Consider the following 19,114-nt stretch of genomic DNA (forward strand, 5'->3'; position numbering starts at 1 on the left):
TTTAAATCAAATTAATGATTATTTTTATAGTAGTTTGTATTTTATGTGTGTGATTTAAAACAGACTTCCCTGGTGGGCATTCTTTAATCTGTTTCTGACTGCCTCATGGGGTGAAAGCCCTTGATCTTCCTACTTGGTATGCATTGACCAGTTGACAGGTTCTGCTTGTTTGTATGTAGTTTCTCAAACATGCTAATGTTGCTTTCCCCAGTAGGGCCTTGAGTTTTCATCAAGGGGGAAAAATGCCTTTAATAATGCAGTTCTAAATTGATATGGGGTTAGGTTTCACTGTATCCATATTTATATTTACATGTATTCTCTCTTACCCCAATCTATCTAATTATAATCGTTAGATCTATCTCAAAAAAGGGAAGGCAGCAGGCAGAATAGGCACACCCTTACACATACTAATTATGCACAGTAACAACCAGGCTGAAAACAGTTATAAATAAAATGACTGCTAGACAGATAAAATCCAACTAGGAATACATCAGTCAGAACTCTGATCTACAGGCTGTGAAAATGTTCTGTAAATTGTGCCTTATACAGAAACAAAGCCTTCAAAATAGAGCAGAAATCAAGGAGGAAGTCTAGTGCCATAATTTGGAACTCTGTAGCAGAAATTTTAAGAGTTTAAAGGGACCCTAAGACCAAAACATTTGAGAATTGCTACTCAGGAGTTCGGTTGCTGAGTAACATTCCACAGATGTCTTTTGCAGGTGTTAACAGGACGAAAAGAGCAAGTTAAAAGTTCCTTTTTTTCTGTAGCTGCCAAGGTTGCTTTAAGAGTGTTAAAGGTGCCCTTTAAGAGTGTTAAAGGTGCCGTTCAACATTGTACAGGGCCTGTGTAAACTTTTCTTGCCCAGAAGCCCAGATGAAAGTGTTATGCAGATGCCTCGAAATATTTGAGGGAAAGCAGTGTCCTTGACCCTTTGATTGACTTGAGCTCATGAAATGCTGTGGCTTTACTGTCTTAAAAAGTCAGCCGTGGTTAGTTTAATCCAACCTGATGTTTTCTCACTACAGAGCTACAACACATAGCGATCTTATTCTGAGAGCAACGAAACTGGGAATCCCTTACCGAGTTATTCACAATGCTTCCATAATGAATGCTGTAGGCTGCTGCGGTTTACAGGTAATACTACAAAAGAATGGGGTTTTTTTAATGGTATTTAGCAAAAATGTTTTAGTTTTCTGCAAATTTCCATAGATTTTATTGTATTTCATGAATTATAAGACATTATTATTTTATATAAGACTGTATTAAGTTTTTTAATACTAGATTTTTTTATAATAATTTTCCCATAGCTTAGACTTCTTTTCCCCTCACTGGAATAGATCATTGAAATTTAGCTAGAGAAAGATTTTAATTTTATATCCAAATTGTAATATACAAAAAAGGGAATATAACCAAATTAAATTGGTTAAGTATTCCTAAAACCTTTTAAAATTATTCCAGATGACTTACTCTGCATTGCTGAGGCCCATGTTTTTCCACCCAATATTGTTTTCTGTGCTATTAAGAGCACGGTGATGCAGCATTTCTTAAAATAATCCATGAAAGAGCTAAAAGCCAGTGATATTAGGCTTTTAAGCCAGCTTTGCAATTATTGATATGTAAAGTTAGTTGTTTTTAGCCCAGAAATCTTGGTTCTGAGGAGTTAAAGGAGCACTCCATAACTGTTTAATATTTTCTTCCAGGCTGCTGACATTCATTTTACAAGTTTGATATCTGTGTTCTGATGTTCACACATATATAATCCATGACAGTTGTGACTGCTTGTGGCCAACAGTAGTTTTAAGACTTTATTGATTGTTAAGACACATTCCTATTTCAGATGTATTATAAGAGGAAAAAATTTGCATCTTAGAGTGTATGAAATAGGTATTTCCCAATATATCTTACTGGAATGCATAATTTAAAATAGCTGTTTACAAAGTAAGGGACAGCATGAACTGAGAACTACTGGCATGTATTGGTTGGTTTCCTCTCTATGAATATGAAACAGGCATTTTATTTTAATGAAATCTTAAATTTTTTTTTTTTTTTTTTTTTTTTTTTTTGCGGTATGCGGGCCTCTCACTGTTGTGGCCTCTCCCGTTGCGGAGCACAGGCTCCGGACGCGCAGGCCCAGCGGCCATGGCTCACGGGCCCAGCCGTTCCGCGGCACATGGGATCCTCCCGGACCGGGGCACGAACCCGTATCCCCTGCATCGGCAGGCGGACTCTCAACCACTGCGCCACCAGGGAGGCCCTTAAATATTTTGATCATATATATGGAGAGTCCATTAGAAAAGTAGTCAAGAATCTCCCAGATATTCTCAAAATCAAATAAAAGAAAAAATAGTAAAGATTTTTTGGGAATCATTTATGTATTTCCAATCTCTTGGGAAATATAAAGATAGCTTGATCCTTTCTACACACGTATTTTAAAGGAAATATAATCCCATAAAATTTAATTAATACTTCTATGCTTTAGTGAAGCCCATGGATAAAAGCTACTGTCAGTTATGAAGTAATGGCATGATTATTCTGATAAATGCAGTTTTTAATTTTCTACACACTAATTAGGTGTCCCAAATTAAAGGTGTGATACCACACAGAATAAGAGCTGCTGATTATTAGGCACAAAGAGACAACTCACAGCCAATGGATCACCTAGACTCTGAATTCAATTGCTAGTTGTATATATAGGAAATCTCAAAAAACACAACTTTTCTTTTGTTCTGAGGGTCAGTAAAATGCTATTGAATTCATCCATTAAAAAAAAATAGCTGTTTATAGCAAGAAGCTACATTCGCCTTGGTACCCAATGCTGTGTCTGTGGCTTTAGAGGGACCTGTATTTTCTATATTACCTATGAAGAGTAGCTCACTTTAATTGACTAATCCTGGCCAGGCATCCCAGAAATATTGACTTTGGTTCTGAAGAACCAGAGAAAAAGTATAAATGATTCACCTTTCAGTATTCATTACTTCGTCTTAGTTATGACTACGTCTAAATTGGCAAAGAACTTTGCTGTCTGTTTTGTCTTCTAAGAAAATGCATACTTAAAAAACCTTGCCAATTCAAGTCTTTTTTACACGTAAAAGTTTTTCCAAACATTTCTATGTCGGAATAAATTGAATTCTTGACTCTCAGATTCTTGAGTGATTCTCAGTCCAATATTCTTTCCTCTAGACATGCTATCTTTTAATCATTTAAGAATGATTGCCAGGAGAAAGGAAAAAAAGAGAGGAATAAATTATGTGATAGACAAAAATGTATAAATCTTAAGCTATTGGACTATATATAAGGGACTATATATATTTTTTCATATTGGTTTTATTTTTATTTCTGGTGAAGAAGGTTAGTTAGCCCCTTTCCATCATATTTTGCTCTAAATTATCTTCTAATAATCTATTATTTAGAGTTTTTTGCTTTTTAAGCATAAAATTTTTTTTAACATCTTTATTGGAGTATAATTGCTTTACAATGTTGTGTTAGTTTCTACTGTATAACAGAGTGAATCAGCTAGATGCATATGTTTATCCCCATATCCCCTCCCTCTTGCGTCTCCCTCCCACCTGTCTAGGTGGTCACAGAACACCGAGCTGATCTCCCTGTGCTATGCAGCTGCTTCCCACTAGCTTTCTGTTTTACATTTGGCAGTGTATATATGTCAGTGCTACTCTTTCACTCCGTCCCAGCTTACCCTTCCCCCTACCCGTGTCCTCAAGTCCATTCTCTGTGTCTGTGTCTTTGTCTTTATTCCTGTCCTGCCCCTACGTTCATCAGAACCTTTTCTTTTTTTTTTTAGATTCCATATATATGTATTAGCATACGGTATTTGTTTTTCTCTTTCTGACTTTCTTCACGCTGTATGACAGACTCTAGGTCCATCCACCTCACTACAAATAACTCCATTTCGTTTCTTTTTATAGCTGAGTAATATTCCATTTTATAAATGTACCACATCTTCTTTATCCATTCGTCTGTCGATGGACACTTAGGTTGCTTCCATGTCCTGGCTATTGTAAATAGTGCTGCAATGAACATTGTGGTACGTGACTCTTTTTGAATTATGGTTTTCTCAGGGTGTAAGGCATAAGTATTTTAAAAGATCTTTGTCTTTATTATGTAAATCTGTATCCAGACTGGGTAAAGCTAGACTAGGGTGACCCTTTCCCTCTGATCCCCTACACTGATAAAGAAGTACAGTATTATTGTTCTCTTATTTTAAATGGGTGAAGGTATTTGAGAGGAATTTACTATGAGAATTGACAGTCTCCATACATATAAGCCCCCAAGATCATATCCACATTTACATATATTATTATTATTTTAAATTTCCCTTTCTCTCAGTTTTATATGGGATTTCTCTAAGCAGCCACAAAGTACTGTTTCCCCATCTTGGTTCTGTTCCCTAATCTGGATATGAAATGACTTACTACTAGTGTGAAAAACAGGAAGTACCTTTCTATTTTCTGTCTTTTGTACTTATGAAATCTCTATGGAAGTGTAATTCTTGTACCACCCAAGGTATTCATATCCCAGGAGAAGGAGGTAATTATTGATTCCTTTGTATAGTTTTCTAAGATAAAAGACTTAAAAAAATAATCATATGCACAGCACACTTAAATTTTAAAATAAATGTATATGGATATCCTGCATAATGCAAAAATTTTGGCAAAGTCCCCTTCCTTATAATAGCTAGTCTTTTTCTCTTTACTCTTTGGACTAGCATTTATGGAAAAACAATAACCTATACCAGTGGTTCTCAGACGTTAGTATTCATCAGAATCACCTGAAGGGATTATTAAAGAGTTTCCTGAGCCTTCCCTTCAGATTTTCTGATACAGTGTATATTTGGAGTAGGGGTCTGAGAGTCTGCATTTCTAACAAGTTCTCAGGTGATGCTGAAGCTGCTGGTGCAGGCACCACACTTTGAGATTCATCAACCTAGACAGATAAAAAATTTCTTAGAAAGTTAAAAACTGCACTATCATTCTTTTAGTATGGCAGAATTGGAAAAGTAGATTTTAGTTCCCAGAAATACGCTTGCTAAATGTAGAGTGTTAACAGGTTACCTTGCCATGCTCTCTTGCTCAATTTTCTAAAAGGGAAGTGGGCACCACTTTCGAAAGGCATTCTGTCATCTATGTGAAAGAGCTTTCCTATGAATTGAAAAACAGCCATAACAAGAAGTTAAACTTCTTGTTAAACAGAAGTTCTACTTGGGTAAGGTTACAGACCTGAACAGTATATACTTTTCCAACATCTTTACCTTAGGTTAAAGAGGAGTAGTATGAAATTCCTAACCTGAGAATGGGTACAATTTTCTTAGCTATCATTTATCAGCTCCTTTTGAACTATCTTTTTTGTTTTTGTTGTTTTCTAAAGCAGCATAGTTCAGAATCGACCACTGAGTATTTTTTATTAACTTTGTAGTTTATTAACCAACAGAAGATTCTTGATTATCAGTATCTATGAAGGTAAGTAGTTGCATAGACTAACACTTCTACAAACACACACACACACACACACAAACACATACACAGCCAGTTGATATGCATTCTATTCTAGGCATGCCATAAATACACTTCCTTACCACAAACCCCATATACCTAATGAAATTTTTGTTGTTGTTGTTATATTGAAAGTATATTAGAGGTTGCCAAGTTAGACATCATTAAGAGGAATAGTGGTCTGTTTATTCAACAAATAGTTTGTCTTCTTATTGTTTGCCTACTGAGTTTCTTTGAATATGGTGGTAAACCTGACCAAGAAGGTCTCTGCTCTCAAAGAGCTTACATTCTAGTAGGAAAGAGAGGCAATAACAAATTTAAAAAATAAAGTCAGGTAGTGGCAAGTATAAGAAGTTCAAGTAGACTGCTAGTTTAGAGAGTGACTAGGTCACTACTCTAGTTGGATAGTCAGGGGAGGTCTCTCTGGGTGGTAACATTTAAGATTAGATATGAATCAAGAAGGAACAACCATATCCCAGTCAGAAGGAGCAGTTTGGACAAAGACCCTAAAGTGGAGATGAACTTGGCTTGTTAAAGGAACCAAAGGAAGGCTTGCTGGAGAGTAGTAGGCAAGGAGAGGAGTGATCTGAGGCTGGATAGGTGGGTAGGGTTGGCTCACTAGGCTAATACACTGTCAGGAATTTGGATTTTATTCTAAGTGATATAGACTAGCTGCCTTTAGAGGGATTTAAACAGAGCAAATACTTGATCTGGTAAGTGTTTTAAAAAGATATCTCTGGCTGGTATGTGGAGACGGAATTTCTGCCAGGGAAGACTAGAAGTGAGGAAATCAATTAGTAGGTTTATTGCAGTCTTTTAGAGAAGAGGTGATTGGGGCTTGGACTTCATGGAGAGGGTAGGGTGCAATAGACGATTAAAAGAAGTAGATACATAGGAGCAGTGTCTATTAAGGGAATTGAGATTTAGTGAGATATAGAGAGCCATTTGTGCCTTACTGATAATCCTAGGAAAGGAAATGGACTCTATATGCTAATGGATCCTACCATCTCACTACCACAGTTATCATGGTCCTTAACCCCATAGACTTGCCCATGGGGCTGGACCCTTCTAATACCATTGCCCAGGTGTTTTCTCATTTTGGTTGGTTGTATTAACTTGTCGTTTCTAGAGAAGTTGCCTCCTGTCCTAAGAACCCTGTGCCAGTCTTCCTATGCTTTCAGGACCATTATCAATCTTAGAACTGATTATGTAGAAGAATACGATTGGGTTTGTCTTATTCCCAGACTCTCGAAGGCATGATATTTCCCTGAAGTATCTCCTTTTTTCTTATGAACAGTTGGTAGTCCCAGCATAGATAATAAGCATATGTATGTTAAGTGAAAGAAGTGAGACATAGAAGACCACATAATTTATGATTCTGTTTACCTAAAGTGTCCAGAAAAAGCAAATCTATAGAGACAGAAAGCAATTAATGGTTGGCTGAGGCTGAGGATGAGGACAAGGATTAAGTATAAATGGACATAAGGGATCTGGAGTGATAAAAATTCTCTAAAACTGGATATAGTGATGGTTGTACAACTTAGATTTACTAAAAATCATTTCATGTATACTTGGAATGAGTGAATGTTATGGTATGATAATTATACCTCAGTAAAGTGGTTTAGAAAAGGGATTATAAGGGGTTTTCTAGATGGACAAGAAGTTAAAAGACATTCCCAAAAGAGAGAAAGGTAGAGTTAGAGAGTCATGGAGGCACTTTGGGGCATCTGCAAGGTACTACAGAAACACAAGTGAATCCATACATACATACCACAGAAACCTTGGCTATCTAGAGATTAGTTAACACAAGACTTACAATAAGTATGTTGGGTAAAAACTGACTACATATTGGGAAGAATTAGTAAAGGAAAGGTATAATGGATATAATGGAAAAGGTTTAGAGTTTAACTGTAAGTTAAAAGGTTTTGGTTTTACTTTTTGCTCAGGTGGTAACTAAGGAGTCATCTAACTGCTCTGGATCTTAAGTTTCTTAACTACAAGGGGATGAGGTGGGAACAGGGAGGAACGTTGGACAAAACTAGTGGTTTTCAAAGTGCACCATGATTTATGAAGATGCTTTAGGGTTCTGCAGATAATGAAGTAATTGACACCAAAACACAAAGAATAAACCCCTGAGGAGCCAGGTCATTATCTTTAACTCAATTTTTAACATCAGTGATGTTCTATGTAAGAATTCATTTGGAAAAAAGATTTGTCACTAAAAAGTATGAAGAATACTAAACTAGCTAAGTTCTAATATCCTATAGTTTTGGAAGCTAAAAAGCTGGCCTGTTGGGACCTCCCTGGTGGCGCAGTGGTTAAGAATCCACCTGCCAATGCAGGGGACACAGGTTCGAGCCCTGGTCTGGGAAGATCCCACATGTTGTGGAGCAACTAAGCCCGTGTGCCACAACTACTGAGCCTGTGCTCTAGAGCCTGCGAGCCACAACTACTGACCCCACGTGCCACAACTACTGAGCCTGCGTGTCTAAAGCCTGTGCTCTGCAACAAGAGAAGCGACCACAATGAGAAGCCCGCGCACTGCAACGAAGGGCAGCCCCCGCTCTCAGCAACTGGAGAGAAAGCCCGCGTGCAACAACAAAGACCCAATGCAGCCAAAAATAAATTAATAATTTTTAAAAAAAAAGATTTATTAAAAAAAAGCGGGCCTGTTTTCCACCTTTAGGCAAAGGATACATAAACCAAGATATGTTAGATACTCAAATTTTCATTGAGTTAATTTTAAGATTTTTTGCAATTAAAATATTAGTTATAAACATGTATACTTTAAAATCATGTTACTTGAAATTCCTAAGTAACAGATATTTCTAATACTTATTTGTATTTTGAGGATTTTTCTAGTCAAAGAAAAATCCATTTATTTGTCGAGAGCCAGGCAAGGTGGTTGTATTTAGACATTCCTGATAAAGAAAAATCAGAGATTTTTCTCAGTACACAAAAGACAAGAGGAACAAGTGCTTCTTCTCTTGAAATCTTCAAGTTAGGCAGTTAGCAGCTTAATCATGCAGAATCAGAATTGCTTTTATTATCGTTGCTGCTTTTGAAGAGCCACTTACAAAATAAGGTTTTTTCTTAATAACAAATAACATATATACGCATAGAAAATCAGGAAAATACAGTAAGTATAAAGAAGAAAATAAAAGCATCCATAGTCTCACCACCTGAAGGTAACCATAGTTACCATTTTGGTATGTTTTCTTTCAGTCTTTTTACTTAGCACTTACTGTGTGTACATTCTCCTGAATCTGACAGGCTAAAAAAGAATTACAGTTCCTAAAATAATTTTTTTGCCTGGTACTTTCATTTATTGTTAGCCATTTGTGTGATAGAATATGTTAATTCTTTTGTAAAAGTTTGGTGACTGAAATGATTTTGAGACATTTTTAAAGGAAAGATAAATAAGACAGTTTGAAACTAGGTAGCAATGATTTCTGCATTTAAAACTGCATTATCAGTTGTGGCTGACTTCAGGGAAAAAGGTTGTATAATTTTCTCATCATTATGAAATGCTTCCACTTTCGCTGACTGTTGCATGAGTGACCTTGATTATTGCCATATGTTCCTCTGTTTATATAATACATATTTACTTTGGGAAAAAAATGTATATTACTTTCAAAAAATAAGAACTCATTTCCTTCCTTTTTTTTAAATAACACAACACTCATTGTGATAGTCAGCATTTTTGACCTTGTAGTAGTTCTTACTGTTAGTTTTCAGAAGCGTTAAATTGCTTTCATTGTTGTCCAGGCACTATTGTAGAAATGATAAAACCTAACGAGTACAAAGAGCACTTAACTAAGTAATAAAGGTATTAGAGCTCTACATTACTATGTAACCTTAGAAGAATTCATCTAATAAGTTCTCTGTTCTTTTAGTCACTTTGGAATTATTTTTGACCACCTGTTAAATCATGAGCATGTTAAAATTTTTTTCCTTCCTTTCCATTTCCTTTTTTTAGTCATTATTTTAATAGCCACCTTCCCATCATTCTCTTCCACTTTATAGTTTTCTGCTTAAATTGTAGATCTGATTGTGCCGTTCTACTCAAACAATCCTGGTAAATCTCTATCCTATAAGAGTATTCAGTTGCTTGCATATGTTTATGTGCTTACCATATTATAAACTCCTTAATTTACTTATCTTCACATCTTCCATGGTACTTTATTGCAGTGCCATGCACATATAATCAATGTGTAACAAATATTTGCTGAGTTGAATTGCTTATTTATTTATTCCCCCCTCCCCACCCCCTACCCCAAGTTGGATCTTGTCTTTGGAATTGTATGCTTCAAGTTGTAATTCTTTCACTTAATTTGTATGTGGGTTCTCTCATTTATATGTGAAAATATAAATCTAGCTGCTCTTCTGTCTACATAGTCATTCAGCTTTATCTGTGTACCTAGTTGTAGCCATGTGTATAATCTTTCTTACTGTTAGCAAAAGTCAGTGTTTTATCAATGTTAAGCAAAATGCATATGAAGATTAAAAACAAGTATTCTATATAAAAAACTAGTAACTCTTGATTATATGGTTTTGTAGTACATTTTTTGACAATTCTGCTGGCTCAGCTTTCTTTTACCTCACAGATTTAAGTGATCTGATTAGTATATACATATATAAAAGATACATGTGGGGCTTGATAGAGTTCTTAGCAAGTTAAATTTTCTAATTTTTCCATATCCAGAAAAGATACTTTTTAACCTAAAAATCACAAAATATTTTCATTTCAATATAAAATACCAAAGCATTAAAATATAATTATAAAATGGAGTTTTCAAAGCATCTGTGCTTCTGAAAGAAAGGAAATACTGGCAGCGAGATGAATTAAGACTATTAAGGTCATTCGGGCAGGTGGTACTGAGAACTCAAACTAAGGTAGAGGGAAAAGAAGTTAATAGTTTCTAGATAAACTGTAGAGCTAGAATTGACAGGAATTGGTACCTGGTAAGGTGTCAGGAATTAGAGATACTTGTTAGAGTCAAAGTCAGGCAATACTTATTTCTAGATACTTGATTACTGCCACTGTAAATACTGCCCAGGATTTCCCACCTCTGTTACTTTGTTCACATCATCTCATTCTTCTGCATGTTCAACTTCCCCAGGGTAAATCTTACCCATCCTTTAAGGTCCAGCTTATATCCTGTCTATTCAGAAGTTACCTTCAGGTGCGCTCTCTGTGGGGGAAATGCTGAACTCTTATACAATTTATATCTAATTTTTTATTACTATTTATTACCTCATATTTGTCTTTCTTGTGCATCTTTTCACTCTTAACTAGTGCCTTATATATAATTAAGTAAATCATTTTGAATTGAATTTTTGTCTTCAATTGATAAAAAACATGATCCAATATCAAGTTAGATAAACTGCTTTCCTTATAACTTACTCTAGGTTAAAACACACACAGAAAGCCTGTATTTACCTACTGTTTTTGAAAACAGTTCTTTTTGTAATCTTTAAATGTAGATCTGCATCAATAATGGTTTGGGGGGAAATGATCACAAGCAAAAAGGCTTACATTTTTAGGATGGTGGGTGCTTAGGCTTCTGTAAGCTCAGTTCTCGTCGTCACTGTATGACTCTGTTCCTGTTTCTTTTTGTAATTTACTGGTAAGTCCTTGAATTGTGAAACACAAAGGAATTGGCCTTTCTGTTCTTTGAGGTACTGACATCTAAATGGCGAAACTGTTTGCATAATGTTCCAGAATTCATTGAAGAAGTTTGTACCACAGCCATGGAAATGGTTACAGTCTATAAATCAGGGTCCTAGAAAGCAGTGCTTATGTGAGGTTTTCTTTAATCCCCCAAATTAGACAATTGAAAGACGCTTTTACATAAAGTGTTTTAACTAATGTTTATATGTGACTAGCATCTCAATTCTCTTTTAAATCATCTATCCCCTTCTTTCTGAATGAAGAATTTACCTCCATGACTATATTTTCATGACTCTAAAAATATTGAAAAGCTTTTTAAAGTATTTATATATGGTTGCATATGAAATTTTCTTTAACTCTAATGGTTTTCCTTTAAAGTTTTTTTTAATAGAGTAATGTTAATATTTTAAAATCTGATCAGAGATGCCAAAAATCCTTTTAAGAATGTAAACGATTGAACTTGTCAGAATTAAATCATAAACATAGTTTCAAATGTTTGGTAATATTTTTAAGCTCACTCTAGTAAGGAGAGCAGTTGGGTTATAGCACAACACAGCATTTTAGAACATCTTCATATCATCATTATAAACATTATCGTTGTTATATTATCAAATTCCTAACATTTATTGAGTCTTTATTATGGCACTAGGCACTACATACAGTATGTCATTTAATCCTTAACAAAACACATTATTAGGTTTATAATTATTATATCCATTTTGCAAGGGAGTTCCTCCTGAAAGTCACCGAACTAGTCACCATGATCATCCAACTAGTAGGAACCAGAGCCATGACTCCAGAGCTTTTGCCTGCTATGTCAGGTATAAGTGAGACTGCATACTTCGTGAGGACCGGAGCTCTGCTTTGCTTCTCACTTTATGCCTAGTATAATGCCTGGCACACAGTGGATGATTTATAATAAATATTTGTTGGACAGATTTGCCTCTTATAGAACAACAACAATAACAGAAGCCCTCAACAGAGCTAGGCTTAGTCCTTGTAGCTTGGGTGAATGTATTCCAGGGATCTTATATTGGAACTCTAAATACATTTATTACAGAGAAACCATGTTAGGTGTGGCTGGAAGGTTTATGACTGAATTCTGAGAGTTACATGGGTCTTTGTACACTAATCTATGAATTCGACTGCCACTGGATAGCATGGCTTCTATGGGGAAATACCTTTTCGGACAATTTTCAAATGGACTTTGGGAATAAAGCCTATTGGTAGGTAGGTTGGAGGTTGTGGCCATATAAGGAATATGATGAACCTTCCCTTGGGATCTCAAAGTCACCATTATGAATATCGGTGATAGTTTCTAAGCCCTCAACATATAAAAATTGAGAAAAGTTGAGGTTCTTTAGTGATGGAGGGATGGAGGACTTTGAATGTCGTAGCTTCTCTCTTTCCTCCATATATGCGTCTTGCAGCAGGTTCTGAAAACTGAGAAACCTGGGGATGATAATCCCTTCTCCAGACCAGTTTCTTCATTTTTCAAATAAAGAACTTTAGGCTTAGAAAAGTTAGGTGAGCTCCTGAAGTCACACAGCTGTTTCAATTACACAGCTAATTTACGGCAGAGGACTAGATGTAATTTCCAGCATTTAGTGCTTTCCAGCTCTACTAAAAATTCTTTCAGGCATTCTTTAAATTGAACAATTAAATCTTTACATAACAACTTCAGTGTTATGTTTTACCATATATTAAGTCTTTGAAAATAAAATCCTTTGTGCAGTGCCTGGATAAGAACTAATATAAGCATATTATTCACAGTTCGAATAACTTTTTACATGTTATTTGATTCGTACACCCCTATGGATTGGAAGGACATGTGTTATCACTGTTCCTATTTTAAGGATTAAGACTTAGAAAGAATAATGTCACACAGCTAACAAGTTGAGGAACTAAAATTCAAAACTAGATTTTCTCAGCATAAGATTTGGAGTTGGACTCACTTAAGTGAGATGTGCAGCCAGCCTAGAAGCAAGTTGGAACAAAGCAAGCTTCTTGGTTGTGTGATGGTCAAGTGGAGTGGGTGGGCCTCTTGGCGGGGAAAGGAGGAGGTCTGGGAAAAGGCCTATCACTGAACTCTATAATGAGGGAATAAACAGTGGGTAAAGTAGGGGAGTAGGTTTTGGGAATGGCTGCAGTGAGTATACAGTGCATGAATTTTACTGAGACGTCATGGTAGAAAGGAGCTCTTCCTCAGATCTAGGTTTGAGTTTCTTTTTCACTGCTAACTAGCTGTGTGACCTTAGGCAAGTCAGTTGATCTTGACAGTGGACTCATCTGTAAAGTGAGGATAATATTTTTGTGAACTGTGCTCTGACTGCTCAAAAGTCTTTTTTTTTTTTTTTGGCTTCCTTCTGGGTTCTTTGTATTTCAGTATTTTTAGCAGCTACCTAGCTAAATCATGAAGTAGTTACATATGTTCCCATACTGAATGCAGAAATACTAGAAATCTCCAACTGAAAGGGCATCAGAATGACACCAGCTGCTGTGGATCAAAGAGAATTTTTATTACCTTTTTTTTTGTGTGTGACAGACTTGATACCCAGTCCATCTCAAGTTTGGTTCTTGCTTTTTATTTTTATTGTTGTCTATGAAATAGTAGTGAATTGTTCCATCATTAATTAATTTTAGTTTTTATTTTTTCTAGTTGTATAGGTTTGGAGAGACAGTGTCTGTTGTTTTTTGGACAGACACTTGGAGACCAGAAAGCTTTTTTGACAAAGTGAAGAAGAACAGACAAAACGGCATGCACACATTATGCTTACTAGGTAAGGGCTGTGGAGTTTCTTTAGGATGACAATATGGAGTTGTCATATTGTTCTCATTTTGATTTTGTGTGAAGGTGAAACTGTTCTGTGGGATACAGGCTAGCTACTCTATGCATGGCATGCTCTCCCCCGTACTCTGTGGAGAAATGAATTTTCTGTTCCAAATATGATACGGCTACTCCTACATATGTGCCATAGTTCGTGCTGCTGCCTACTTATGCCCTAATAGATCCTCGCCATCTTTTACCCATTTGTCCATTAAGACCCTGTTCTGGTCAATTTACAGCAATTCAGTAGACGTATTGAGCATTTATTCTTACCACGTTCCATCCTGTCTTCCTTACAGTGTCCTTTGAATACTGCAGTATTAATGCTATCAGAATCACAGAATTATAGATCTGAAAGAGACTCTTGAGATCATCTTACTGAAGCCCTATTTTACAGATGAAGTTGAGGCCCAGAGATATTGAATCATTTTCCCACTGTCACTCAGATTATTAGTTGCAGAATTCATAGAATCCAAATAGCCTGTTATTCACAGCTCTTTTCACTGTATTATGCTGCCAAATTCTGTTTCCTACCTAGTGTGGAAATGGCTGGGATCACTGTCTTTGTACACTAAGCTGGTGGTACTGATAGAGCTTCAGAAGGGATGGGCTGCGTTTGTCAGCAGAGGTACTGGAATTGTACTGATTCACATTTGCTATCAGTTCCTATTCTACAGTGTGTGTTGTAAAAATGCTATAACCAGAGCTTTAATCTGTGGCTAGTCAACAGAAAAGAAATAACTGGCATCTTTGATAACTTTGAAATGACACTTATACTTGGGATCAGAAGACAAAATCTGAGTGCTGCTATATACTAGCTAGAGAATATTGTAAACAGTCCTTACCTTTGCCTTCATTTTTATCAAATAGGAATAATCTTTTCTTGCCTCATGGAAGTGTTTAGAGCAGTACTTCTCAATTTGTGGTGAAGGACCAAGTTTTTTTATACATGTGTGTGTGTAGATATGTGTGTATATACACACACATATATAAAATAAATATACGTAAAAATAAATACATATATTTATTTACTTTTAAGTTTCTAATCTTTTGTGTCAAAGTCAAATTACTGTAAGTGTTTGTAAACACTTATTCTTACTCCTGTAGTTTTTTTTTAATCATTTATTGGGAACAAAACTCTTACATAGTGGCATCAGTCCTCGGATCATACATTGAATTGCACTGTTTTAGTGATACTGTGTGTGAAGTCACAGCAGAATAATGTCTGCCACATAGCACAGAATCAGGGCAAAGAATGAACCCATGGTTTTGGCCTCTGTAGTAAGTACAGATATTCAGAACATTAGAAAAGATTCCTATTTGCCAAAGGCATTTAGGTTATTTGTATAATATAGACAGTTCTCTATTATTCAATAATATATAATTTGTACATTATCAGAACCTCAATCAATATGTCTCTTTTAAAAGAGAAGACTGTAGAAAAGTTTTACTAATGTTTAACATTTCTTATAGGGTAGAAATCAGAAATTATCTAGCAGGGGTTAGCAAACTAGCACCCGTGGATCAAATCTAGCCTACTGCCTGTTTTATAAATAAAGTTTAATTAGAACATAGCCATGCTACTTCATTTATGTATTATCTGTGGCTGCTTTCGTGCTCCACTGGCAGTGATAAGTAATTTTGACAGAGACCTTGTGGCCCTCAGAACCTAAAATATTTACTACCTACTTCTTTACAGAACAAGTTTACTGACTCCTGATCTAAAGTGAAATTCTACCTAATCTGATGTGGTACCCCCTGTATCCTCCAGTGATTCTCTTTCCTATTACCTTGTATTATTTCTTTTAAGTCTTACCATCCATCTGAATTATTTTATTAACTTGTTGGTTTTCTTCCCTACTTCATAAGAGCAGGGACTTTATCTTGCTCATTCCCCTCTTCCTAATGTCTAGAAGTCTGGCACAGTGTAGCTGTTCAACAAATATGTAATGGAAGTTAATTGGTTGAAGTTTACTTTTAGCTTATTTTCTCAGACTTGGATCTTATTACCCATTGGCACAGAAAGTGTTTTAACTCTTGCTAGCTCATTCAGTTCCAGCTAGAATACATCCTTTTTACTCCATTAACATTGACATCTAATTAATTCTAGATCTAGATCAGGCCATGCATGCTCCTCTAACATTTTTTTGGCTTATGCCTATATCCCACAATTAACTGGTATAATAATGTTTTCTTATTTTAGTTTATTACCAGGGCAGTTTAGTAATTCATTATTAATTAGCTTTATAGTTTTGTGTTTAGATTTTCCATGTGGAAAGATGCTAGTTTTCCTTTTTTTGTAGTTCCTACTGGCAGGCCAACTGTAACACACTTGTCAATTCATGTGGAATATGCCATTAGATATTTCCATCATGTTATCTTAAACTTAGATCCAATTAAGGCCAGCAGTATGTAGAAAGTCAAACTAGAAGGATGTGAGAAGGACAGCTGTTAAACGGACTTTTATAAAAGGCAGAAGTAGAAGTATATGCAACTGAGGGATAAAAAATAAGGATTCATTGGAGCTCAGGCACTAAAAAGCATGTGTGTGTGTGTGTTTTACAACAGAACTGAGAGGTTTTAAAACAGAATGGGGAGAAAAGTAGTCTTAAGAGGCAAGCTACCTGATAACATCTTGATGTATCATAAAAAATGGGGGAAAGGAGGAAAAATAGGATTTATCTTTTGGAAGCTTTGTAAGGACAGAAAATCAGTTTACAGTATTTATTGAGTATTTACTGTATGCCCAGTGTGGAGTTAGGTTCTTCTGGAATACTAAGGAAGTATTAAGACATGGGTCCTGCCCTCAGGGTTTTGAAATCTAGTTGGAACTAATGTGCTGTGTACATGAAAGTTTATAGAACAGTTAAGTTCTATTGTATGGAGAGGCAGGAAGGACAAACCAGAACTTTGGCTCTTGAACTTTCTCTAAGAGCTGCCTCTTTTCTTGGCTTTCCTGGGAAAAAACAAACAAGGTTAAACAATATATTTTCCTTGCTCCATTAACAAAAACAGGAACAAGGTGTAAAGTATAAGATATCATGATTCCAAATTCTCAAACCATAGATCTCATCATTTAATCACCTGGAATTCTCATTATTCAAATTAGTACGTATTTATTGAATGCCTGCTATGGGCCATGCCCTGTAGGGATTAGTGAGACTATGTCATGGTAAGAAACCATAGAGAATTTAAAATTTACTTGGAAGGATAAGACTGATACATATAATGTAATTAGAGATTAATAAAATATAGCATTAATTGGTTGGATATTTCAGAGTACGAAGAGCATTTAAGAGGAAGTCAGTAAAGGCTTTCTGAAAGAGCTGGGACTTTTACTCTACTTAAAGGGTAGATAATTTAAGATGGGCTGGTGGTAGTAGAGCCATGTGAACAAATTTATTCAGTAGAATTTATGGAGTATCTACTAGGTACTTGCATTATGCTAGGTGCTGGTACTAAGATGAATAGGAGAAACTTACATTCTAGCAAGTAGAAGTAGAAAGGAATAATTATGGCCTGTGTGAAGACAAGGGAAAAGTATCAAGATAGGTCTGTCTTGAGATTAATTCACTAATGCAGTCTTATGTTCAATTAAAAAGCATTTGCCTGTAAAAATTCTCCCCAACCCTCTTAATTTTTAAAATCAAATTCTGTAGGGCATATCAGTAAAGAAGTAAAAATATTGAAGATATTAAATTAAAAACTTAAGTATGACAACATTTCAGAAGCTCAAGGTGAATACATTAATAAATGTGTTTAATTAAAAAAATATATTACAACTGTTGTGTAAAGGAGCTCAAAGTTGACATATATAATTAATTGTATTGCAGGCCATATTTCAACAATAGATACGCATTTTTTTTCTATATGTGCCAGACAAGTGGCAATATTAAATAATTAATGATATTTCGAACCTGAAAAATATATTCACTGCTGGTTCCAAGAACATTTAGAAATACATGTAAGGGATTATCTCTGGAGTATTTTCCAAGCAAATACTTAGTATCCTTTATGAGAAAAACTTTTATAATCACTTGGGAAAGCTGTAGAAGTCTATCAGAAAGACCCCTCAGTTACACTATATTTATTTTTGCAAAAACAAACTTTGACTGAACCATTTGTTTTCAGCATGTAGAACAGGAAGCAGCTGTCGCTCTTGCTGTTGTGTGCTGAGTTCCTGTGAGGATGTAGAGTGATTCTGCTTTTTTACCTTCTACCGAATTGTTTAGCTGAGCATCAGTGATTAAAAAGTGTAAAGGATCAAATCTTTGTGATGCTTGCATTGTCAAGCTTTATTAGAGCAAAGACTACGTGGGTTTTGGCCGCTGTGGTAGCCCTGTACCTGGCTACCAGTCAGTGCTCAGGAAATCCCAATTAAACTATGAATACTTGGTATTAAAGTATTCATAAGTTATTAGGCATGTCTTACCATTCACAAGAAAGCAAAAGTCTCTTTTCAAAATGTGGTAGGAATTTTCTTTTATTTATGTTACATGCATTGAAGCTTATATTCTAGTGCCTGAAAAATAGGTAAGAAGAGGAACATAACAAGACTTTTCAGTTGGTTCTATGAAGTTACCACCTAATAGAAATGAACACAAAAATTTTGATTAGCTGTTTGGTAGTGTATATGCCAATATTTATCTAACTCTTTCCTGTGTCTTCTTTTCCAAGAGGAAATTTGATCCTTTCAGGATGGTCTCAGGGCCAACTTCATGTTTGTTTTCTAACTAATGACCTTTACACAACCACAAGCTTCCCTTCTTCATATTTCCTTTAAAAAGTGGCCAGATACAAGTGTGAGGAACGATTGTCATAGACTCAATCAAATTAGCATTTTGGAGACTTGAGAAATAATGTCTACCACAAACTTAGGTGACTCAGTTGAAGTTTACACGTAGGATTTTGGATAAAGTAGTTAATTAAAAGAGAACTATTTTTTACTTCCTACAGACATCAAAGTAAAGGAGCAGTCTTTGGAAAATCTAATCAAGTAAGTTCTTATTCTGAGAATGCTTACATCTACTTTAATTCCGTGAACAATAAGTTCTACTTAAGTAACATGGGTTCTAAAGATTGTTGAAAATCAGTTTTCAGTAACA

General features: G+C 35.5%; 1 protein-coding gene across 2 annotated transcripts in view; it reads left to right on the plus strand.

The window, feature by feature from the left end:
• The window catches only part of DPH5 (diphthamide biosynthesis 5), a 37,055-nt gene that overhangs the window by 14,408 nt on the left and 3,533 nt on the right, over window positions 1–19,114 (plus strand). For both annotated transcript variants that reach the window (XM_081220080.1, XM_081220079.1), the window contains exons 4-6: window positions 1,027–1,135; window positions 13,842–13,962; window positions 18,966–19,005. In XM_081220080.1, the coding sequence (XP_081076206.1) occupies window positions 1,027–1,135; window positions 13,842–13,962; window positions 18,966–19,005 (270 nt within the window). The remainder of the gene's footprint in view (window positions 1–1,026; window positions 1,136–13,841; window positions 13,963–18,965; window positions 19,006–19,114) is intronic.

The sequence above is a fragment of the Mesoplodon bidens genome (assembly GCF_964165515.1).
Source record: "Mesoplodon bidens genome assembly, chromosome: 2".
Lineage (NCBI taxonomy): Eukaryota > Metazoa > Chordata > Mammalia > Artiodactyla > Ziphiidae > Mesoplodon > Mesoplodon bidens.